This window comes from Sinocyclocheilus rhinocerous, unplaced genomic scaffold, assembly GCF_001515625.1.
Source record: "Sinocyclocheilus rhinocerous isolate Xijiao unplaced genomic scaffold, SAMN03320098_v1.1 scaffold1696, whole genome shotgun sequence".
NCBI lineage: Eukaryota > Metazoa > Chordata > Actinopteri > Cypriniformes > Cyprinidae > Sinocyclocheilus > Sinocyclocheilus rhinocerous.
The window spans coordinates 1-25,809 of NW_015628374.1; the positions used below are offsets into that span (position 1 = coordinate 1).

A 25,809-nucleotide genomic window follows, 5' to 3' on the forward strand; every position below is an offset into this window, starting at 1 on the left:
TGAGTGCTAAAAATGCACAGAAATGGTCAAGTCGAGGCACATTAAATTGCTCTAATTAGCCTATTCATAAGATTCCTCACATTATTCCCATCTTTTAATGACCACCATTGGCATATACTGCAACAAAGGTTACTAAAGTCAACAGATTTTACTAAAAGACCTACCAATCTCTGTGTAAAAGTTGCCATCTTTCTGAAGTCATTTTTTACCATCCTGTAATTTGGCTCAGAATCAAAAAAGTGGATTACTCTGTAGATATACATCCGTGACATTTAATATTTTGTCTTTCATCATGATACATGTTTATCTTTTCTTTCCTCAGAAAAGAAAAAAAAAATACAATCAAAAATTTGAGTTTGAAATTTGGTTGATTTGACACGGAATGACCCAATACTATATATATATAATTTTTTTTAATACCTTTTATACAAAGGTTGTATTTGACTGAAAAGTTTGGATGAAAATACTTTGCCTATTTTACATTCTACCAATGATAAAACTGTATTAGATGATGAGTTTAGTGAGGAAGGGGCACTGAGAGGGAACATTTAAGCTCCCTTCATGAAAACAGACTGTGTTTATGATGATTACTAGTGATTTTCAAGTTGAAATTGTGTATGATAACAGTGACTGTTGCACATTGCGAGTGGCATATTTTGAGTTTTGATATTTGGGATGGGGTACTGTGTTAGTTTCGGGCTATTTGTTACACAGACCTGGCAACCCTGTCCAGAAGTAAAAATCCCATGCACTTTCTCCAGAAAGAAACTGATTCATAACAATAATGTATAAAACTTCTAAGACATAAACGACAGTAAGGTTGTGATGATGTGACAGAAGTATATGTCAGTATGATTTCAACTTCAGTTATAATGTATAATACCTGAATAACCACTGAAGAACAACACTACCCACAATCCTTAAAGTTTAGTTCACTCAAAAATGAACATTTGGTCACCATTACTCATGTTGTTCCAAACCCGTGAGACTTTCACTCATCCGAAACCTCAGAGATTTCTGTCCAGCAAAACTTGATGCTTCAAAACGTTTATAAAGAGACCGTAAAAGAAATTAATTAGAAGAGAAGATAATAAAACCTTATGGGTTTGGAATGACATGAGCAAATTATGACAGTTTTCGTTTTGGGCGCTCTATCCCTTTAAGCACACAGAACTTTAGATCCACCAATCAGAGAAAGTGTTGTGAATATAGAAAGAGGTCTATCACTGAATCAGTCTCACTACAAAATTTACATAATTGTACATTTTGCAATAAATGTAAAATATTGCGCACTAATGTAGTTCAATGCCTTCAACGCCAGCTTTTCAAATATGTTTTTGCTTCAAACAAAGGTAATAGGCTAATATCTTGTAGTTGGTTGTTTTGGTTCATGGCTTAGAACTCTTTATTAAAGTTTTTTTTTTTTTTTAAATCCATATAGAAAAAGATAAATGGGAAAAGTGTCCAATTATCATCTCATAAACATTTTTTTTTTCTTTTTGCATTTTCAGTATATTTTGCCAAAAGCATACACTCTAAAAAATGCTGGGTTGTTTCAACCCAACCTTGGGTCAAATATGGACTTTTTACATTAAATTATTAACCCAAAAGTTGGGTTAGTCCATATTTGACCCAAAGTTGGGTTGAAAAAACCCAGCATTTTTTAGAGTGTATAATACTCATTAACTGTGTTTTTTGAACAGCAATAGGCCTCTCACACTTGCAATCATACTGTTGCTACTTAATATAATCATACATAAATATATTAATGTCATTTATAACAAGCTGCTGATATTAGCTATTAAAGTTGCTGATATTCAGAATAGCTTATGTGATATTGCTTCATAACTGTATTTCATGCAGTATGTGAAATATTTTGGGAAATGTATTAAGTTGGTATTCCACGAATAGGCTATGGATAATTTGCATAAAGTGAACAGATGAGTAAATTTCAGAAAAAAAGAAAGGATTCAAATGTTATGGGTCTAAAGCAACCGCATGTAGCTATATACATCGTTGGTAAACAACTCTCAGATTCACATGATAGAGTAATTAGAAGTGTAATACCTCGGTTTTGCTCGAGACACTCCTCTCGAGGCGTGATCAGACGGGCAGTGTTGTACAGCTGGGGAGCCTCGTGAGTCCTGTCCGGTTTGGATGATAGTTTGTACAGTCTCTTCATGTAGCGCACATATCTGGAGTCGGGTTTGGCTCGTGGTGTGAAATCTCCCCACGGGTTCTGCTCTGACAAAGCCTTCAGCAAAGGGCTCAGGATATTCCCATGGTGCAGGGAGATGTCGGGCTCGACAGACTCGTTTTCGAAGCTGTAGCATGATGTAAATGACAGGCGGATAAGCGCGAGAGCCATAAAGGATCTGAGTAGGGAGCAGCGCGCACCACATTTAAAAAGCGGCGTCGCCATAATAAACACAGTCCGGAGAAGACTTCAGAGTCTCCGGCCAAACCGCGCTTCCGTCGCCCTTACCTGACAGACAGGTGTGCGCAATCAGGGCGAGAGAAGCCGGTATAGGTCTCCACAAAATGTGAATATATTTTGGTTTTACGCGTCTCAAACAACGCGACATTTCTTTTAGATTCGCTGTCGGCGAGTTCGGACGGGTCTAGTTTAAGCTCAAGTTACGGTTTGGATTTGATGCCCAAAAGAGTGAATTTGGCTAACAAAAGAAATTGCCTACATGTCAGCAGTGTTGGGGAAAGTTACTTTTAAAATTAATGCATTACAATATTGCATTACTCCATAAAAAAAGCAACTAATTACGTTACTTAGTTACTTTTTATGGAAAGTAATGCGTTACGTTACTTTTGCGTTACTTTTTAAATCTGGACAGGGCTTGCTTGTTTGTTTTTAAAATAAAAAAAAGTTCTATTTTTGGCAAATATAAAAGCCTTTTCACTCCACAAGTGAAATGAATAAGCCTCAGGCTGAAGGGAAAGTAAGTTTACGTCCGTACAGTAGAATGCAGAAGAAGACATTTCAACACACTTCAGCAATAAAAAAAGACACCCGAATGTTTGTAATTTGTGCTTATTAGTACGGTTGAATGGGATCATCGAAGGGCCGAAACAAAGACATTGGTTAATAGAATGGGATTAAATACATAAAGCATATTTGTGCTGTTTAACATTAAATTATTGCAGGTTTGCGTCATATTCTGAGTTGCATTATTTTTATTCATTTTGAGGAATACTGAATCTGTGTTTAGTTTTTTTGTGAGTGAGATGAATTAATGCATATTCATATTTATTTTAGAACTACAGTAACATCTGATTTCTCTCAACATGGGGACAGGAGAGCTGTCAATCAATAAACTGGAAACAAAGTAACTTGCGTTACTTATTTGAAAAAGTAACTCAGATATTCTCTTGTAAATTAAAAAGTAATGCGTTACTTTACTAGTTACTTGAAAAAAGTAATCTGATTACGTAACTCGCGTTACTTGTAATGCGTTACCCCCAACACTGCGTGTCAGTAATTACTTGAGGGGAGTTCAGGGTCTGCGTCACGAGGACAACTGACCTATATAAACTGATAATAAAACACATTTATAGGCTTTTCACAGAACATTTATTTTGGGCAGGGGTGTCAAACTCAGTAGAAAGACTTTTGTTCCAACACATACCATGTCGTTTTCAAATAAGCCTGAAGGACTTGATTAGTTGGATCAGGTGTGATTAATTAGGGTTGAAGCTAAACTCTGCAGGGCTCCGGCCCTCCAGGAACTGAGTTTGAGGCCCCTGATTTAGGGGTCCCAGATAGTAAAGATGTCTGTTAAAGATCTGGAAAGCATCTGCTCTGTACAAACATCTGATAAACGTCTTTAAGATGTCAGTTTTACATTCATTCTAAGTCATCTTAAAGACATCTTCTAAACGTCTATTTGACATCTGATAGGAAACGTCCTATAGACGTATTACAGATGAGCAAACACTCTAAAAGATAGGGCTTTCAGACGTCAAATAGAGGTCTCGGTGATGTTTATGTGCTGTCAGGCGTCTTTTTCCCAAACATGTCCTGACCGGGGTTTCTAAATTGCTTAAAATGTCCGGGTTTTGTCTTTGTTTTCCTATTGTTTTCATACTTGCTGATGATAATGACTGAAAAGTATTTTTGACCAATAGCGTGAAGGAGTTGTACATAATCGACCAATCGTGGCGTGTGAGAAGGCGGGATCTACAGACAATGGCCAAAGCAATACAAATACTATAATGTTTGAGGGCTGTAGAGAACTTTAATAGGGAAAACAAAGCCAAAACGTCAACATTTTAGGCATTTTAGAAATCCATGTCCAAAAAAAGCTGTTTATAATGAATGAATAACTGTATATTCATTGTCCCAATCATGTATGTCTTATTATAGTGAATACAATATTTAAAAAGTGCTCTTTTTCCAAAAGATGGAAAATATCGGTGTTCTTTGGTTACATATCACCATTTAGTGAACATAGCGGTGAACTTTGGTTTAAATGTTCCCATGGTGCCATGCAACTTTTAACCTGGAAAACTAGCAATTTATTAAGAAATATTCTTCTAAAGCATTTCTTTAATGTTTAAAAAAAATTATCGGAATACTGAATGGAAAGATTAATTATTGTTTAAATAGCAAAGTTGTGTTTCCTGATGACATCGTCTACCAGGAAGTGACATCACTGTGGGAAAACTAAACAACAGCGTAAATATACATGCAATTTAATGAATTTTGCAACATCACCTCAAATTGCCAACTTTTATTGAAAACGATTGACTTCCAGTCACTTTTTTCAAATTGCTGTCAAATGGTTGCCTTTATTAAATTGTTCATCTTGTTTACTCTGACCCAACAAACATGGTTGTTGTTGGGTTCTGTTGGGTCAATGTGTTTATCCTGGGCAGTGTTACAGTGTCTACATGGAAGGCAATTCAAAAATACATTTTAACACATGAACACCACATTGTTTGCGCGTGGTCAGTGCGTTATGTGTGAAATATCAATGCATCAGACTCCGTAGACAGAGTCCATATGACATGATAAACAGCATGTAAACACTGTGTAAAGGCAAGATCACACCAAAAACTATAACTATAGTGATCATATTAGGGTCCACACCAACACACGACAACATTCTGTTTATTATAAGCACACATTTATGTCCACTGCCACTTTAAATGCTTGATCTCTTTAAAGTGGAGTGGATTCCGATTGGCTGTCAGTGTTTTTAATCATACATCAGCTGGGGATAAAAAAGTGATTAGCTTTGAGGATAATAAAACCATCTCCGATATTGTTCCTCTGTGTCGTTGTCATTATAACTGTGGTGTAGCTATCCTCAATTAGAATGATTAATAAAACGTTATTGATATCATGTATGGTTTGAACGGCTACTTAAAGTTCTGTTTACGAACATTCTAAATTCAACTGCATTCAGATGAAACTTTAGAATGTTAAGAGTCGTGGAATTACAAACATGACATCGTTCTGAATGTTACATTTGTTGTTTGTTTAAAGGGGTCATAGGATGCTACATGCACTTTTACAAGTTGTTTGAACTGAAATGTGTGTTGGCAGTGTGTGTACACAACCACCCTATAATGATAAAAATCCACCCAGTGTTTTTTTTTATATCGTTAAATGTTTTCCCTTTTCTCAAGTCGAGCCGATCTCAGATTCCTGTCTGTGTGATGTCACACAGACAGGCGCTTGATCTGAAAAGAGCTGTTTTTTACACTACCATTGAGCAATTTTAACCAAACTATGTTACAGACTTTTCATTAAGAATCATATCAACTTGTGGAAAATGGGCATCCTATGACCCCTTTAACAAAAATGCCAGAAAACAATGCAATCTGTGCCTCGTTTTAGCTCCACTACTGTGGAGCTGTCAATAAATTATAATTCCCTTGCCAAATAAGCTTTTCAACATTTGTATTTTTAGCAACCTATCTAGATTATAAGCATTTTGTCCATGACACTCGCAGGGAAGTGAGGCGGTTTAATGTTGAGGGTGACCGTGGGATCCTGCATAATGGCTGAGAAACATCCTGGAGGTCAAACAATGACCCGATAAACTAGACCGGAAAACACGAAGAACTATTATTTTGCTTTCTGCAACACAGATACTAACTGCCTACAGACAGATAATGCTGAGAACATAAAATCAAGAATTCACAACTCATCTAACAACATTTATTTACATGAACTTGAATTAAATATTACTACAGTAATCAAAGAAGTAATGCTTATAGCATGCTAGTCTTGGTCAGAATGTGCAGCTTAAGTGCTCAAATTTGGCTCAGGATAGTTTCACGTTCAACAGTAAGTCGTTCTGAACCCAAAGGATATACTTTCTGAAACGACCTTCACCTCTCTGAGCAAGAGCATCTCTGAACTTGCATCCTTCCAGATCACTGCACATCAGTCAAAAGGCTCTGAATGAAGTTATGCTAAGCTCGAATGCCCGTGAAATCACGCCTGAATCACTGCCTGACTGTGACAAAGGCCTCATTATATTTTCCAGGCTGTTTCTAACATTGATACATTCCTAGTTAAAACTGTGGGTTTATTCTTACGCATTAGATCAGTAAAGTGGTTATACGCATAAAGTTTGACCTTGGCTTATTCAAAAAATAAAAGAACCGAGAGTTTTATCTCTTCAGTATTACACAGACATCACATCAAGCATAAAATGAGCTCAAGGACAACACGCTACACCCCACACAGAGGCCTCTCTCCATTCATTCAGCGGCATAAGCATTTATTCACAGCACAGCAATCAGATAAGAAAGATGACAGAGTTACTGTTTGAGGCGATTCAGAAAATGCTCACACAAGTCACATGGGGACATTATTTTTAAGACAATGAAGCATATTGTCCCCCAAATTTGCATTACAATGGATTCAGATATTTTATTTTTGAGAGTTTTTTATTTTTGTAATTCCTAATACTCTCAATGAAGATTCAGAGTAGATTAAAAATATTGTAATACAAGCTTTTCCATTCTTTTCAGCATAAATTAAGGGCAGTACAATTAGTAACATGAAATACTTCACAATTACTCACCCAATCCGAGATGTGGATGAGTTTGTTTCTTCATCAGGTTTGGAGAAATGTAGCATTGCATCAGTGTCTCAGCAATGGATCCTCTGCAGTGAATGGGTGCCGTCAGAATGAGAGCTGATAAAAACATCACAATAATCCACAAGTAATCCACAGCACTCCAGTCCATCAGTTAACATCTGGAGAAGACAAAAGCTGTGTGTTTGTAAGAAACAAAAATGTTGCTTCTGGCTAAAATACAAGTCCTCTATCCATAATATTGCTTTCTCCAGTAGATGCTTTGTCTAAATCGGGAGAGAAATAAGCAGAGGTCAAGCACTGTTTACAAGCAAAAACAGCTCTAAACAAATATGTGTGTGGATTTTAATGTGAGAGACAACAGGAGATGGACTTTTTCACTGGAGGAAGCGTTATTATGGATTATGAACTCATATTTTACACGGAAGTGACGGTTAAAATAAATGAATGATGGGTTTGTTTCTTACAAACATGCAGCTTTTGGCTTCACAAGACATGATGTATTGAGTGGTGTGGATTACTTGTGGATTATTGTGATGTTTTTATCAGCTGTTTGGACTCTCATTCTGACGGCACCCATTCACTGCAGAGCATCCATTGCTGAGACACTGATGCAATGCTACATTTCTCCAAATCTGATGAGTTTGAGCACATTTTAAGTGTATGAAATTATTAAAATGGTATTAAATTTGACATTTTAATAAATTTTTGGGTGTACTATTCCTTTAAAGTAATTTGTTTGTTCGTTTTGCATTTACAGCATCATGAGAATTTTTGAGGAAAAAAAATTCTCAAATATTATTTGCATAACATTTAAGTCAATTTTATTTCTGGACACGTTCTTCAGCCTTTCAAGCGGTGTTAATACTAAATGCATTTTCTTGTTACTTATTAACTTAATTAACAAATATAATAATCAGTAGATGCAAGGCTGTGACTGTACAATCACTAATTAAATTAATAACAAATTATATTAAACTTACAAGTAATACAAGTCTATTTTTAGAGTGTGTTATCTTTCAGCTGGGATATTTTACTGTATCAGTTTGCGATTAAGTGTGATGTTCTTTCTGAGGTCTTCATGATCATCTCTGATGAAGTGGAAGCTCGGTCGACGTCTGTATTCCTTTTTATGTCCAGCGATGTGGGGCTGGAATAGTTTACTCAGGGTGTTGAATCCTTTAGGGAGGTCTGAGGGGTTCTGTGCATCCTTCTGCAGGCTGTGAGGGTCTCCGAGCATCTTTCTGATTTCAATGGACACGTCTGGACTTAGATAACAGTAGGGTTTTTTGCCACTGTTGTCCCGTATGTTAGTGTTGGCACCATATTCACACACCAGCAGCGATAACACAAGTTCACGGCTGTGAAGAGAGCTGTGTATCCGTCATAAGACTTGGCATTCACATCGACCCCTGCGCCTCTCTGTCTGGAAACATCAATGACTTTACACACCATTTCACCGTTTCTGCTTTTAGCAGCCCAATGCAGGATCGTGAATCCAGACATGAAGTTTGGCTCCTCCGTCAGCCGAGGGTCTTGCAGCAGGAGGCCGTAGATCTGATGCCAGCTTCCCGTTGCTGCTTTCACAAGCCACTCGTGCTCCATTGGTCCCAAAGGAACTCCATCTGAGTCTTTAGCAGGTCTGGTGAGTTTGTTACACCATTTCACCTGTGCAACACAGCTCTGATACGCTTTGACTTTCACAGTTCTCTCCGCAGTCGCCGGTTCAGCATCGCCTGCTAGTGTTTTTAGACTTCTTATTCCCTTTCCCTCATGCTGCAGCTCATATGCTGGAGATTTTATGGCCACAATAGCAAAAACAGCCCCTGTTTTGCCACTTCTAGCATCGCTTGCCATGCTGAGCACTCTTGCTGTCAAAGGCTCGGTTGCATTATAGTCGGATGGTCTTCCAGGATGAACACAAACAGCATCATAGCCACCTTTACTGCTATTACGCACAGTTTGCAGGGAGCAATGGCAATGATTGTTATTAATAACACCCACATTCTCTGTTCCACTGGAATCACGCGTGGGTTTGCGAATGCATGGCGATTCGGTGAAGCTGATGTTGATGCATCCTTGGTACTTTTTCTTCACAGCCACGTACTTCACATCATCGGCTTGTTGCACCACGGCGACGCTGTTGACCAGGCGTTTGAACAGCTCTCTGTTTAGTTTCACTTTGCCCCCGCGCTCCAGTAAACACGTCAGGATCAGATCCCGAGTCAAAACCATTTCCCTGCCGCTTTGGTTTTTTTTCTTCCTTTAGTAGTAGTTGCGTGAGATGTTTCGACAACAACCTGCTGTTTCCGGTTATCCTCTTTATCCAAGAACAGCGCGTGAACTTATAAATAAATAAATAAATAAATAATAATTCCTAAATCATTTCACACCGTGCATGTAAAGCATAATATCATAGTTTGCATGCGATCTAGTTCATTTTTATGGCTCTGGTACTATTTTCAAAATAGTATGGTAGAATAGTAGAATTTTTCTTGAAGATTTAAATCTCTATATGTGTATGAGTTATGGCATATGATATACTGTCATTACATGTTATAAATAAAATTGATAAAAAAAATAATTATGTCCTACTAACGATACTGTTTTTATAGTTTGTAGTTCACAGTAACATTTATATAAGTAGCCTACATATAAAAGTGTTACATTTATATTAAATACTATCCCCCGCCTCCAGTTCACTCACGCATTTTAAGATACATACTGATAAAAAATGTATAGCCTGAATGCACTGTAAGTCGCTTTGGATAAAAGCGTCTGCTAAATGCATACATTTATTTATTTTTTAATTTATTTACATTTAAATTTAAGCTGAAACGTCACGTGGAGCGCGTTGCATTGTGAGGAAACAGTATCCCATGCAGTGTCTTCAGATGCATACATCAGATTTCAGCAAATGTAGCAGGCAATCCGGGTATTTCATGCATACAGATAATTCACATAGCCTACTATTCACAGTATACAACATGTTATAAATAAAATTGATAAAAAAAAATAATGATATACGGTCGTTACATGTTATAAATAAAATTGATAAAAAAATAATTATGTCCTACTAACCATATTGTTTTTAGATACAGAGCAATAGTTTGTAGTTCATAGTAACATTTATATAAGTAGCCTACATATAAAAGTGTTACATTTATATTAAATACTATCCCCCGCCTCCAGTTCACTCACGCATTTTAAGATACATACTGACAAAAAATGTATAGCCTGAATGCACTGTAAGTCGCTTTGGATGAAAGCGTCTGCTAAATGCATAAATTTATTTAAATATTTAAATTTAAGCTGAAACGTCACGTGGAGCGCGTTGCATTGTGAGGAAACAGTATCCCATGCAGTGTCTTCAGATGCATACATCAGATTTCAGCAAATGTAGCAGGCAATCCGGGTATTTCATGCATACAGATAATTCACATAGCCTACTATTCACAGTATACACATTGCATACTGCAATCTAGTTGATAAAAGCGTCTGCTAAATGCATACATTTATTTATTTTTTAATTTATTTACATTTAAATTTAAGCTGAAACGTCACGTGGAGCGCGTTGCATTGTGAGGAAACAGTATCTCATGCAGTGTCTTCAGATGCATACATCAGATTTCAGCAAATGTAGCAGGCAATCCGGGTATTTCATGCATACAGATAATTCACATAGCCTACTATTCACAGTATACACATTGCATACTGCAATCTAGTTTGTTGTATGGTAGTATGTCATTCAAAACACAGCTTCTGTACTGATTTCAGTGTACTTGAGTTATATTATTTAAATATTTAAATTTAAGCTGAAACGTCACGTGGAGCGCGTTGCATTGTGAGGAAACAGTATCCCATGCAGTGTCTTCAGATGCATACATCAGATTTCAGCAAATGTAGCAGGCAATCCGGGTATTTCATGCATACAGATAATTCACATAGCCTACTATTCACAGTATACACATTGCATACTGCAATCTAGTTTGTTGTATGGTAGTATGCCATTCAAAACACAGCTTCTGTACTGATTTCAGTGTACTTGAGTTATATTTAGCAGATTCTGGCAAATATAGTAGGTCATCCGGATATGCATACAGAACATGTGCATACTACGCACAGTATGCATACTGCAGAAATAGTAAGAGTAGTATGATAGCATGGCATTTCGAACACAGCAAGTGACAACAGCAAAGCCTGAAACTGAAACTAGTTTTTTCATTGGTCTCTGAACTGGCAAGGCTTGTTTTAATGTTTTGGGGTGCATGGTCTAGAAATCACATTTTGCGTGCAACAATAGCAGAAATCGCAATTCACGTTCGGTATTATTGAGCACCAGGCCATTTAAAGGTAAGATCAGGAAAACCGGTGTCAGGAGGATCACTCAGATGAAGCGTTGCTGAATCGTTAACTACGCTTCTAAGATTATTATGTGCGATTGCATCAGGTTATGTCTCAGAAAACATCATATCAGAGAACTGTCAGTCACTAATAGCATGCTTGCTTGAGTTCATGTATTTTAACAGTGTTATATTGACAGCGCTGTTTTTATGGCCTGTCCTTGAGGACGTCCCCGTTTTTACTACAACAACCTGTGCAATACGTAAAATATCTATCTAATGTGGCAACTTGGCCGAATATGAGAACCCATACTTGACGAATTTCCCCCTGGGTTAAAATGCCTTAAATTGGAGAAAACAAACAAGTAAATAAAACATGACAGAAACAAATAATGATAGACATTAGCCTGCTGAATTCACGGCCCTTACGAAAATTAATCATGTTTTTATTGTAGTAAAAGTGTAGTAACCATGTTTTTTTGCTAATTGATTACTATTTGTATAACCACAGTTTTACTACAAACACCATGGTTAAACTATGGTTAGTGTAGAAAAACCATGGTTAATTTGTGGTTGCCATGGTTTAACTATAACTTTTTTGGTTTTATTTGTGGTAAACCATGGTTAATAGGCAAATGCTACACACTTAATAATGCATTTTTTGTCACATAGAAATGCGCTCGACAGTAAAGCATTGATTTTGAGCTAGAATGCAGAAAATGCACTGCTATTAATATTAAATATTAAATTCAGCCATCATCTCCTCACCCTCAAATCTGGAATTTCTTTCTTCTGTGGAACACAAAAGAGGATATTTTGTAGCATGTTACCAAACCACTTATTTGTATGGACAAAAATCTCTTGAATTTCTCAAACTATCTTCTTTCGTGTTCCACAGAAGAAAGAAACGCGTACAGGTTTGGAATGACATGATACACAAGGACAATTTTAATTTTGGGGTGAACTATCCCTTTAAGAACTTTAACATTTGTAAATAGTTAACACCTAATTTAAATATTTATCTTTAACGAGGCTCTTATTGAATGAACATTTTACTTCATTTAAAATTAATTAGAACTAAACATTTAAAGTGAAAGACGCTGTAAAGTATTCTTTGCCCTAATGACATTTACTATAGTTCTTACAGAATCCAGAGTTTAAGGGACTAATATTGCTGCTAAGGGTGCTCCTGATGGCCAGTTGTGCTTTTAACTGGTCCAGTTAGGCACTCATATGTTGTATTGTGACCTATTAATGTTGCAATGATTTTAATTATTTGAATATTTGTACAACTCAAAAAAAAAAAAATTTTTTTTTTTATAGTTTAACAGTGTGAAATCAAAATCTTTCCAAGCACCTCCTGGACACTTAAATGGCCGGCGACGTTCACGCTTGGGTTGTTTTAGAAGGTAGCTAATGTTTGACTTCAGTTTCTGAACATGAAACTACGCTTAAACTGACAAAGTAGAAAAGAGATTAAAAAATGAATGTAACATTTATAGAGTTGTGATGGCGCCAAAGATCATATCATATCATCGACACATTAACTTGTGTATGTTTTATTTGAATATTTGTACAACTCAAAAAAAAAAAATTTTTTTTTTTATAGGTTTAACAGTGTGAAATCAAAATCTTTCCAAGCACCTCCTGGACACTTAAATGGCCGGCGACGTTCACGCTTGGGTTGTTTTAGAAGGTAGCTAATGTTTGACTTCAGTTTCTGAACATGAAACTACGCTTAAACTGACAAAGTAGAAAAGAGATTAAAAAATGAATGTAACATTTATAGAGTTGTGATGGCGCCAAAGATCATATCATATCATCGACACATTAACTTGTGTATGTTTTAGCATGTAAAAGTGCAGCATTTTTCATATTTCATATTTCAGTTGTGCTTCAAATGTACTGATCAGCCATGATCAAATGAATACCTTGAGTGCATTGTAAGCTAGTATAGATGTTATTACTTTATAGAAGATCAGTGGGTGAGGCAGAGGGTCCAATCGATGGATGCAGAACTATTTTTTAGGAAAGCTGACCAGCCTTGGAGGCCGCGTGTTTTCTCTGCTCCTCCAAACGCTGCTGTGAGTGTGAAATACGGCAGACGGCTGAGGAGAATCGCAGATGAGTTTGACATTCTGCTCGAAAAAGGGGTAAGACGAACTGAGAGCAGGGAATTGCTTTTATACTTTTATTCAACAAATTCAGTCACTTGTGGACTGTCATGAGAATTCATGTCCTTGTCTCCAAACATCTGCCTTCAGATGAAGAGGATGTGTAACGGCAGACCGGCATCACAGATACGGCGCTTCCCCATGAGCTTAAGCTTCCTCTGGAGCCACGAAGAGTCTGACGCAGAGAGGAGGTCACACTAGAAGCAAACTAGCTTCCCCCAACACTGCAAACCATGCAGCTTCTTCAGCTTCTGAAACTCTTTCAAACAAGTTTATTGATGGCTTTTTTTGATGTCTGATTTCAAGTTGTCGACGAGAAAATTGCATATACATGGATAAATGACTCTCAAGCTATTTCGTAAAGCATAAAAATACCATAGTATGTCTGCAGGTATTTAGGAAACATGCTAAGCTTACATAATTGTGTTTCTGAAACACTGAAAAACAACACTACAGCCAGTTATTCTGCTCTGAAATGTGCGTTCAGTGTCGGAATGTCTGTTTTTGTTTTGGTCTGTGTGACTCCGCCCACTGCCAGTTTAACCAATAGGATTTTGACACCGCAGGTTGCCAGTTGGTGTAAAACACAGCGTATCGCAGCAATGGAAGCCAGCAAACGAACTGAGTCAGAGATCAAAGATTCAACCCGACCTAAAAGCCTCGGCATCCATCTAAAAAAAACACTATGACCAGAGGAATATTAAAACAAGGATAAATCAACTCATCAACTTACAGGCTTGTCACCTTCCGTTGTGCTCATTCTGTTGCTTTTGATTACGTCTTTAATTGGTTTTTCTGTACATTTGTATACATATGTATACATTAACTGACAGTCACCACTAATAAGCTACTACTAAATATATGGTAGGAACTTAATTTTCTGTAAAGCTGCTTTGCAACGATTTGTATTGTGAAAAGCGCTATATAAATAAGCTTGAATTGAATTGTTGCGTGTCCCCCAATCTGGCAACCCACATGAGTGTCGAGTCTGAAGGGGAGGGACAGGAGAAACAACTCTCTCCACAATATTTAGATTTTGATCTGCAGAACCCATTTCAACCACTAGCTGTCAATATTACATACTGCATCTTTAACTCAATGTTTTATATTTTATGTTTTTACATTTTTTACCCTCTTGGGAGTAATAAATATCTTCATTAAGGTTTGTCTACAAGCCTCAAAATGGTTTTAAAAGGGTTACATATTCTAAGAGTAGTGTTACTAAAATGTCATTTTTCTGTACCTTTTCATGGCTTTTTCATTACAACATGAATAAAAATGTATTAATCTGAATGTTGGATATTGTACAGTCAAAATCTCTGTGCTGTCTTGCGCTCTGTAGCACAACATTTCAACAGCGAGCCAAGTTTCTTGATCCCGTTCCCTTCTTTCCATTCCTAACACTGTCTCTGTTTCACAAATATATATATAAAAAACGTTTTAAAAAGCTGTTTACTTCTGTACACTCTGTTTACTTGTTCTATCTAGTGCACTAGAAACAGCCTATGCATCATAGCAATGATCAACTAACTATGCTAATCAGTGTCTGATGTACTTGTTGATTTAGAAAACAAATGTGACCCTGCAGCACAAAAGCAGTCTTAAGTCGCTGGGGTATATTTGTAGCAATAGCCAACAATTATGTATAATTACTGAATAACTATGAGCTTTAAAAAAAAAAAATAGTATAAATAACTATAAAAACAGCATCACTGTTGTGATGAGTGTAACAAACAATCAGAGGTGGACAGCAGCGGAGTACTGTACTTAAGTACACTTTTTGAGTATCTGTACATTACTTTAATATTATTTTTTATGGAAACTTATGACTTCACTTACATTTGAAAGACAAATATTCTACTTTTCACTCCACTACATTTCTATCAAGCTCCTCGAAGTAGAAAGTCGTTACTCTGTAGCAGCTTTGAAAGTCGGTGGGTGATTTTTTCATCTCTAAAACATGACTTTTATTTTTTTATAGACAGCCTATCAGTAATCACTCGTTACGTGAAGTTATTTCCCAGCATTTTTTGAACACTGACCAGTTGCAAATGTGATATTTATTTACAATTCAATAATAAGTTAATATTGTGGTTTATATTAAGATACAATATTGTTTGATTTTGCAAAATTGTGTAAACCAAAATATTACCTACTGTAGCCACAGAAGAACGGTTTTACTATAGTAAAATTGTAGTAACCATGTTTTTTTGTATAACCACAGTTTTACTACAAATACCATGGTTAAACTGGTTAAACTATGGTTAGTGTAGCAAAACCATGGTTCATTTGTGGTTATCATGGTTTAACTATATAGGAACCATGTTTATTTTATTATTATTATTTATTTATCTTTTGAGTAAAACCATGGTTAATTGTCGTAAGTTGCCACGTTAACAACAAAAAAAAAGTTATAAATTTACACCTTAAGAGGACACAGGATGAATATAGGGATGCAGTTTTACTGCTTTAGGATTAGTTTCCATATACAACTTTGAATAAAGAAAAGATGCATCTCTACACTATACTGACAACAGACAGGACACCTTTTTTGCATGCTAAATTTTACTGAAATGCTGCTAATGTGACAGCACTTTCAGAAATACAAAATTCCCAGAATGCTAATCTGATTATTTTTTTAACATTGTAGGCAAGTGCACATTTTTACGTACATCACTGAAAAAAGTACTTCATGAATGCATGTTGGCTTATTGAAAACTGGCCGTTTATTGAAAGAATATGATGCTAGACTACAATAAGAATTGTCCCAGACCACATTTAGTAACACAATCAAGTGCATAAATCACAATTTCAGGATTGTCATTCCAATTTGAACACATTTGGCAAAAACAAGCAACAACTAATCATTACTTACTAACAAGTGCACTTGTTTCGTTTGAAGACTGCATCGCTTAATTGACCTTAAATAATACAGTAACACAACTTCTTCTGGATGATTTTTAAAAAATATATATTGGATAATAATTTTCAAAATAATATTTAAAAAGCTTAGAATGTATTAGTAATCGGTTTCAGTAACCTGATTCAGGTCATGCTGAGACATGTTGAAAATGTATGCATCTATTCAGTGCATTAATGCACAAATCTCAGTTCACACAAACCACTGGGTTTTGAAATAAAGTGAAGATAAAAAACAAAAAACAACAACATTTAAAAGCAAAGTTGACGAGCTAATGCACATTTAAATATAGCAAAGGCAGCTCAAGTGTTGCAAACAGTTTGCTGAACGATAAAATGAATATGCAATGAATATGAATATAACATCTTAAAGAGACGGTTTAGCGTTAATGTCATCATTTCTGAACGCTGCTTTCTTTGGAATGCACTGTATCTCAGCACTCGAAGAATATAAAAACATAGAGTTAATTTGTTCACTTTTAAAAGAAATCCTCACATTCCTTCATGTCCCCAAAAAATATACTATAAATAAAAGACGTAATAAATATTCACTTAAATCATTATCATAAAACACAATCATTTTTAAATTGCTGTTTTCACAAAAACAAAACTGATTTTAGAATGGGTTTTTTTTGTAGTTGATTTTCCTTACCTGGATTGTCATCCTTAAAGTGACAGTGCACCAAAAAAATGTAAATTCTGTCATTTATTCACCCTCGAGTTGTTCCAAACCTTCATGAGTTTCTTTCTTCTGCTGAACACAACAGAAGACATCTTAAATAATGTTGGTAGCCAAACAGTTTCTGGTCCCTATTGACTATTTTTTACCAACATTCTGCAAACTATCTTCTTTTTTTGTGCTCAACAGAAGAAAGAAACTCATACTGTGTGACTAAATGGCAGAGTTGTCATTTTTGGGTGAACTATCCCTTTAAATTGGCCAGCGAGAATACTCGTAATGTAAACGGAGAGCCTTTAGTGAAACAACCAAAGCTGCGTAAGCTGATCCACGCAGCATCACAGTGACGAACCTCTCATGAGGCGACTGAATTTTGTGTTTTGACACGGATGCCCCGTGTCTGCAGGCACTGAGATAAAGTGAGAGGCGCTCAGATGATCTCCTCCTCGCAGTGAGCGTCTCCCACCAGCAGAGAGTGCTTGTCGGGCTCGCTGAGGGCCATGCTGTTCATCGAGTGCTTGTCGGAGCGCAGCGAGTTGATGGAGGCCCGGCTGTAGTTGACGAAGCGGTCGAGCAGGCTGAGTTTGGACGAGGGCCGGCGCAGCTCTCCCATGCCGATGTGAACGCTGACTTCAGACAGGCTGCCGTGTCTTCTCACCTCGCCCAGTCGTCTCTCCAGTTTCTCAGCACTGGGTTTAGTGTAGCTGCAGAAACAGGAAATGAGGGTCAAATTATCCGAGCATCTTTCAATAACAAATCCCGTTACTAAAGCATGCAAAAATGTTTATTAAACCGAACTGTGTGAAGATCTGAGAGGTTTACCATTTGAGTAGAAGGGAGGACAGCACTACAGACACGGAGGAGGCAGCCATCGCAGCAGAGCCCATCCAGGGCTGCAGCACCAAACCCACCGGCATAAACACACCTGCACACAGCAGCATCCAATAATCACACTCCAGCAATGATACAAACCTACAGAATGGTTGTCTTAATACTTGTTAAAGCATTAGAGGGACAAATCCCATGTTTTTTGTTGTGAGATGCACTACTATCCAACATAATATTTACCTACAATGAAAAGTAGCTACTTGTACAATATTGTTTACATAGATGTGTCCTAATTTTTCTACTGGGAAAAGAATGGTAAAAAAAAAAAAGAAAGAAAAAAAATTCAGCAAGGATGCATTAACTTGATCAAAATTGACAGTGAAGACTTTTAGAATCAAATGAATGCTGTTCCTTTGTACTTTCTATTCATTAAAGAGTTCAGAAAAGCTTTCAACATTGATGATAGGGCTGCACGATTAATCGAACGTGATTGTCATGCACATTTTGTCAGTAAAGCCGGTTCTGTGATTAGTAGTAAATCTCCATCACCTGCTTTCAGGTGGAGCAGCATTTACTACACAGAGCCGTAGTTCTCTGACAAGCTACGCAAAATCGCGTTCATAATCGCAGATGATACAATCGTAGGATTATGAAATCGACGAAATCGTTCGCGATAATGACAGCTGTTTGCGTATCTTCTCAGTGAACTACGGCTCGGTGTAGTAACTGCTGCTCCGAGAGCACGTGAAAATACCACGTTTAATAACATGTTTTTACTCCAAACTCACTTCATAACGTGTTTGAAATAAATCCTTCTGAGAGATGATGTGGCTTCTTACACTTTGCGATTTAATTTCGATTAATTGTGCAGCCCTAATTGATGATAATCAGAAATGTTTCTTGAGCAGCAGATCATCATATTAGAATGATTTCTGAAGATCATGTGACACTGAAGACTGGAGTAATGATGCTGAAAATACAGCTTTGCATCACAGGAATAAATTACATTTTAACAGATATTCACATAGAAAACATTAGTTTAAATTATAATAATATTTCACAATATTACTGTTTTTACTGTATTTTTATAAAACAAACGAAGCCTTGGTGAGCAATACTAAAATAATTTATCATTTTTATTTTATTCGGTTTAGTTGCTCTCACCTGCAGCAACGGGAATCCCCACAAGATTGTAGATCAGTGCAAATACAAAGTTGATTCGGATTCGTTTTACGGTCTTCTTCGAGAGGTCGATACTCCCAACAACATCAAGAAGATCATTCTGTTAAAAAAAAAAAAAAAAAAAAAGACGCATGAATCAAAAAGTAGGTGCAATCTCAAGAAACTTACGTTCAACTAAAAAACACAACTTTTGTGTTTGGGGCAACAGAAACAATATAATACGTAGAAACAATAAATACAATATTAATACAGTAATCAAAATAGGGAGTTAAAAAGGGGGTAAGAAATGGAAACAAATTTGAAATTGTTACGTTTATGGTAATATCATAATTGTTTTTTAACGATATGAGAGCTGACATTATAGAGTACTCAAAAAACAAACAAAAACACGTCTTGAGAGTCCAAAAGCATTGACTGCGTGATGAAGCCTATTAGAATGCAGTTAAAATGACCCTATAATTCAAGTTATGAAAGCAAAAAATATCCCTGTATGGGTTTTTGTTTTTTATATTTATATAGTTAAGTAATATCACACAAGCAACAGCTGTTTTCATAAATATTAGGGCATGATTGCAAATGTGATATACATTTTATAAAACAGTTCAACAAACAAGAAGTGAATACTGAGTGAGTTACATTTTAGACTCAATATTGCCTGCTTTTTTTTTTCTTTCAGTTTTGACAATGAAAATGGTTTCAAACAAAGCCGGAGCGAAACATTTGTGCATCTCAGAGAAACTCTGCAGTGTTTCGTTCCTGAATGAATCTGTTTTTGAACGAATCATTTGAGTCAATGATTCAATGATCTATTCATAAAGACAGCCACTTGCTTCGTCTCAAAATGAATCAGCCGTTTAGAACAAATCATTTGAGTGAATCAATGAATCAATGACTCAATGAATCTCAATGAATCACTCATTAAGACAGGGACTTGCTGCCACCTACTGGCAGTTTTAGTGTCATATTACCAGCACAAAAACACTAGGCAAAATATTGTTTAATTATCATTATCGGAAAAAAAAAAATCCTCAAAAATATTGAGATCTCATTTTTTGTCAATATCGCACATCCCTAGCTTCAAACACAACACAGTCATTACAGTCTTCATACACTGATGAGCACCACGTCGGCTGCCTCGATGGCTACATCCGTTCCCGTGCCTATAGCAATCCCCACATCTGCCATAGCCAGCGCCGGTGAGTCGTTCACTCCGTCGCCCACCATGGCCACGCGTTTTCCCGCTAGCTGGAGCTGCTCCACTTTCGCCACCTTGTGAGATGGCAAGACTTCTGCAAACACCTTCCTGATGCCCACCTGGACAAAAAAAGCACGACCTCAGCTGCTAAACTCCACCGCTGCATGAGGACAATTATACTAAAGGGGATATGAAAGGCTCCTGTACCTGGGCAGCGATAGCTCGAGCGGTTTTGCTGTTGTCTCCCGTCATCAGCACGACCTCCAGCCCCATTGCTGTGAGAGTGTGGACGGCCAGCTCAGCCTCAGGCTTCACCATGTCTGCTATGGCCACCATTGCACAAAGCTCATCTGAAAACAAAACAGCACACATCCACGCAATAAACACTGTGCACTACGTGACAAGGTGTGTAGTTATTTTTCAATCTGCAATTGCAATTAATTAACTCCATTTCATTTAAAAACTTTTTTCCTGTGTTTATCGGATTATCGCTCTTAAAAACTGAAATTATGGTACGTTTATGTCGAAAAGATCGTATTTATGAGTTTAATGCACATGAACGCCACCACTAGGACTGCACGATAAACGGTATTTTAAATTATGATCACGATTTCTGCGCTTTCGATTTATAAAGCATAATGTTCTGCGATATTTGCCCGCTGGCTATTTATCCTGAAACATTTCACTTTCATTTGTCATATGCGTTATCTTAAGCGTTCATGTCTGCGGTTGCCAGATATCAAGAGTTTAAACCCCCCCGATCAGGGCTTTTTTCTTAAATCAATACATTTTCTGCCCATTGGTTTTCTTAATCTGCCCAACCTGGCAACCACGCATACATGCTCTCTCTACATCACGGAAAAGGTGCTTTCATGTTGTGGTTGCCAGATATCAAGAGTTTAAATCCCCCCTATCAGGGCTTTTTTCTTAATTCAATACATTTTCTGCCCATTGGTTTACTTAATCTGCCCAACCTGGCAACCACGCATACATGCTCTCTCTACATTACGGAAAAGGCGCTGATGAGCTGAAAACACCAGCAAACATGTAAATTAGATCTCTATTGAGATATTATGCTCAAATAAAAGCATAATACAGCCAGTCTGTTTTCTTTCACACAGTCGTTTGCATTTTTTGCTGTGACTAAATCTGTGAGCAAACATGCATTGACTTACAGTTAATTTGTGCTTATGTGAAAGTGCAATAAATGTTAAATAAATGTAAAAAAAAATTAAATGACAATAATTGTGATTAAAGTAATAATTATGAGCAGGAAACTTCTGAGTCATTAGGAAAATATGAAAGACACATTAGATGCAGCATCTGAAATTGATGGTAATTTTGTTAAAATTAATGAAATTATTTTTTTTTTGTAAGTTGCATGTACAAAATATGACTTTTTAGTACAATTACAATTTTCAGCACCTTAACAGCCCAATGGACATTTATTCATCATTTGTAAAACCAAAGTTAAAAATCTTTTTGAATTATCTGCAGAAAAGGTAAACTTATCATCTTGCTCCAACCAAAGTGACTTGAACCCACCTGACATTGTAATTATGACTTCTCATCTCGTAAATATACATTTTCCAGGAGGAATTGAATAGGACTGCCCCCCTAATAGTTGACAATGTTATTCAACGAAAAGAGGCTTAGTCAACCAAAATTGTATTAGTCGGTTAGTCGCAGAATCGGGCAGATCGTTAACGGCTGGTCCTTGAAGTAATTACAGGATATCAGGAAGCTAATTCAAATGTTCGCTTATCATTCATCGACCTCAAATATGGCTTATCGTTTGACACTGAAGCAACTTTACACAGCCGCTCACTCTAAAGTTAAAGGTGTAATAGGTGATTGTCTTCAGAAACATTTTTTGTAATAGAGCAAACGTCGCACGTGATAAGAGATACATATGAAATCTGCAGAGCAGGAGGGTGCGAGGATTGGAATTGGGAACCGCTGATGTAGCCTATTGTAATGTTGTCTCTGGTGCAGTGTTGCCAGGTCCGCGGTTTTCCCGCGGAATTGGGCAACTTTAACACTGATGCCGCGGGTTGTTTTTCATGTCCGCGGGTTGAAGCGACTCCATGATAACGACTAACATGATATTTATCCCCTGGAATGCGATTTTTAACTGCAATACATCATTTGAAACTGTTAATGGTCTACTTTTATTTGTACACATACAGAATATCAACACAACGTTGTGCTTTTGTAAAATAAAGAAAACAAACAGGATGCGCTTTCTGCTGTTCAGTCTCTGTTCACAATTTACCAAAACTCAGGGTATAGACTCCTTGCCTCAGAAACATGAGAAATATATCTATAGAAAGCTTGAAATGTCTACTTTTTTAAATGAACCAATTCAAATCAAAAACAATATTACTTTCATTATGTAATCTGTATGAAAGGTGCATTTCTCTCACTGTGCTGTGGAGATGAGGAGTCAGCATCGTCAACTTCATCTATGCAGCCGACACTGACTCAGAAAACACTAATTATTCATAAATAATTATATGCTATTTTTTCTGACATATTCATAGTCATTACTTTTGCTGGTGCTTTATGAGTGTACTTAAGCGTGGAATAAGCTATAGGCTCATTATGGTTTAATATAGGCTTAAATGTGCGATTAGTCAACTAATGGCTGAAAGGGGTCATGAATTGAGAAAGCAACTTACTAAAAAATATTGTGCAGTGCTTGGTTGTGGAAGAACACAGTCGCTGCAGAACCTTCCTTCGGATTCAAATATTAGGAGTGCGTGGTTGAACTTTATTTTAATGAAGTCTCAGCTCACGTGAGTAAAACATTGAGTGTTTGTTCGCTTCATTTCACCGCGGATTCCTTTGTAAACAAGACAAGTCGACACTGGATTTGCAGAGAGACTGAGATTTAAAAGCAATTCTTGTGTTTCTGTATCGGATCCGACAGGAATGGCGCAGCACACTTATGTGAGTGTGCTGCAGGGTCACATATATATATATATAAAAAAAAAAATCTAGCATTGTCAGAACTGTATTTTTTTTTACATTGCTTTTACAATTCCTCACATGGATATTCCTAGTGATCAAAGTGTGTCTGAAGTAACCGAGTCTCACTCACTGTCCACAGCCACCAGCACTGCAGTGCGTCCTCTCTTCTCGTGCTCCGTCATGGCTTCATCCATATCTGCTCGCACCTGCAGCGCGTTCCTCCTCATCCACTCTCTGTTCCCTATCAGCACCGCGAACGAGGACGTCTGGACGACAGCTGAAACCGCAAACCCAAGCATTGCACTCTCACAGCTTTCAGAACTGTATTGCATTTTGAGCATGCAGCCAATGAGGTGTTGCAGAAGCGGTCATGTGACACTCACTGAGCGGCTGCGGGTCCATGATGAGCGGGTGGTCACTGCTGGTGTCGCTGATCTGGATCAAGGCGGCATTGTGCTGGTTCTCCTCGCTGTCGTCTCTCTTCAGCAGGTTTTCTGTGTTACTGACCAGACACCTGATCCCACAACCCGGCACGGCCTGGAAATCTGTACAGGTGCCGAGAGACTCCGTAGCCAGCTCCTGAACACAGAAGAGACATTGTGAATCTAAATGCCAAAAACAGACTCTCGTGCAAGTCAAGCACTGATACAGGGACTCATGTTTAAAACAGTCACAAAATACCCCAAAAAGCAAGCTGTACTGAGAAATTCAGCTCTTAGAGCAAGTGTTTAGACACAACACATATATTATTTATTTATTTATTTACACGCGCTGCTGTTCAAAAGTTTGAGTCTCTTATGCTCAGCGAGGTAAGCAAAAATACAGTAAAAATTGCAATATTGCAAAATATTATTTGCATTTAAAATAGCTGTTTTCTGTGTGAATATCTGTTTAAAATTTAATTTATTTCTGTGATGCAGCGCTGAATTTCCAGCATCATTACTCCAGTCTTCAGTGTCACATGATCTTCAGAAATCATTCTAACATGCTGATCTGCTGCTCAAGAAACATTTCTGATTATTATCAATGTTGAAAACAGTTGTGCTAGCCTTCCACGTACAGTAGACATATTTTTGTCCAGTCTTCAGTGTCACATGATCTTCAGAAATCATTCTAACATGCTGATCTGCTGCTCAAGAAACATTTCTGATTATTATCAATGTTGAAAACAGTTGTGCTAGCCTTCCACGTACAGTAGACATATTTTTGTAATGACAATTATGGCTTAAAATGTACTGTATTTTTTAAACAATAAGATCCGTAAATGGGTTTATTTAAGAAAATAGGTCACACTTTACAATAAGGTTCATTAGTTAACATGAACTAAGAATGAACAATACTTCTACAGCATTTATTAATCTTTGTTAATGTTAATTTCAACATTTATTAATGCATTATTAAAATCAAAAGTTGTGCTTGTTAACATTAGTTAATGCACTGTGAATTAACATGAACGACTGTATTTTCATTAACTCACATTAACAAAGATGAATAAATACTGTAACAAATGTATTGTTCATTGTTTGTTCATGTTAGTTAATACATTAACTAATGGAACCTTATTGTAAAGTGTTACCAGAAAATATGTCATTCGACAGCAGTTTTTTAAATGAAAAAGTTTTGGAAATTAAAATGATATTAAATATATAGCTTTAAAATTGTATTAATTACATAATAAACATTACTTTCTTAAATGATGCAGTACAATCCTTGGAATTTACTTACATATTATATTTGAATTTAATGTGTAACTTAGCTTAAAGGGACAGTTCACCCAAAAATGAAAATGGTCATCATTTACTCACCCTCAAATTGTTCCAAACCTCTGTTTTTTGGTTCTGTTGAACACAAAAGAAGATATTTTGAAGAATGTTGGTAATCACACAGTTGACGGTAGCCATTGACCTCCATAGTATGAAATAAAATACTATGGAAGTCAATGGCTACCGTCAACTGTTTAGTTACCAACATTCTTCAAAATATCTTCTTTTGTGTTCAACAGCTGGAAGAAGCCCATTCAGGTTTGAGGGCGAGTAAATGATGACAAAATATTCATTTTTGGGTGAACTATCCCTTTAAATTAGCTTAAACCCCACCACAGTTTGTAAGTAAAGAAACAACACACCATGAAGTCAAACTGACCTGTTTGCAATATTTGGTGATGGCAGCACCCAGTGGATGTTCACTGTTATTTTCAGCAGTGCCGACGATCGCCAGCAGCTTAGAGCGCGGCATCCGGTTCCCCTCCGCCAGCATCTTCACCTGGACCACTTTGGGAGCACCGTACGTGATGGTGCCGGTTTTATCAAACACCACAGACTGAATCTGTAAGCATAAACAGATATATAAATAGGGTTGGGTATCGTTTGGGTTTTTTCCGATAACGGTGCCAAATCGATACTTTTAAAACGGTTCCGGTGCCTAAACGGTGCCTGAACCGATACTT

The 25,809-nt window shown here is 37.0% G+C and overlaps 2 protein-coding genes across 2 annotated transcripts in view; both read right to left on the bottom strand.

Annotated features, from left to right (window-relative positions):
- Positions 1–8,103: 8,103 nt before the first annotated feature.
- Positions 8,104–9,305, bottom strand: LOC107737801 (uncharacterized). Its single transcript, XM_074560168.1, is given in 2 exon segments — positions 8,104–8,444; positions 8,447–9,305. Coding segments are annotated over 2 exon segments (1,200 nt in total).
- A 7,949-nt stretch (positions 9,306–17,254) lies between these two features.
- LOC107737789 (copper-transporting ATPase 1-like) overlaps positions 17,255–25,809 on the bottom strand; it is a 35,492-nt gene continuing 26,937 nt past the window's right edge. Inside the window, exons 16-23 of the mRNA XM_016549407.1 lie at positions 25,506–25,688; positions 23,747–23,942; positions 23,494–23,640; positions 20,598–20,740; positions 20,306–20,509; positions 19,178–19,295; positions 18,008–18,110; positions 17,255–17,889 (exon numbers count right to left, since the gene is read on the bottom strand). Coding sequence (XP_016404893.1) covers positions 17,616–17,889; positions 18,008–18,110; positions 19,178–19,295; positions 20,306–20,509; positions 20,598–20,740; positions 23,494–23,640; positions 23,747–23,942; positions 25,506–25,688 — 1,368 coding nt within the window. The 3' untranslated portion in view covers positions 17,255–17,615. The remainder of the gene's footprint in view (positions 17,890–18,007; positions 18,111–19,177; positions 19,296–20,305; positions 20,510–20,597; positions 20,741–23,493; positions 23,641–23,746; positions 23,943–25,505; positions 25,689–25,809) is intronic.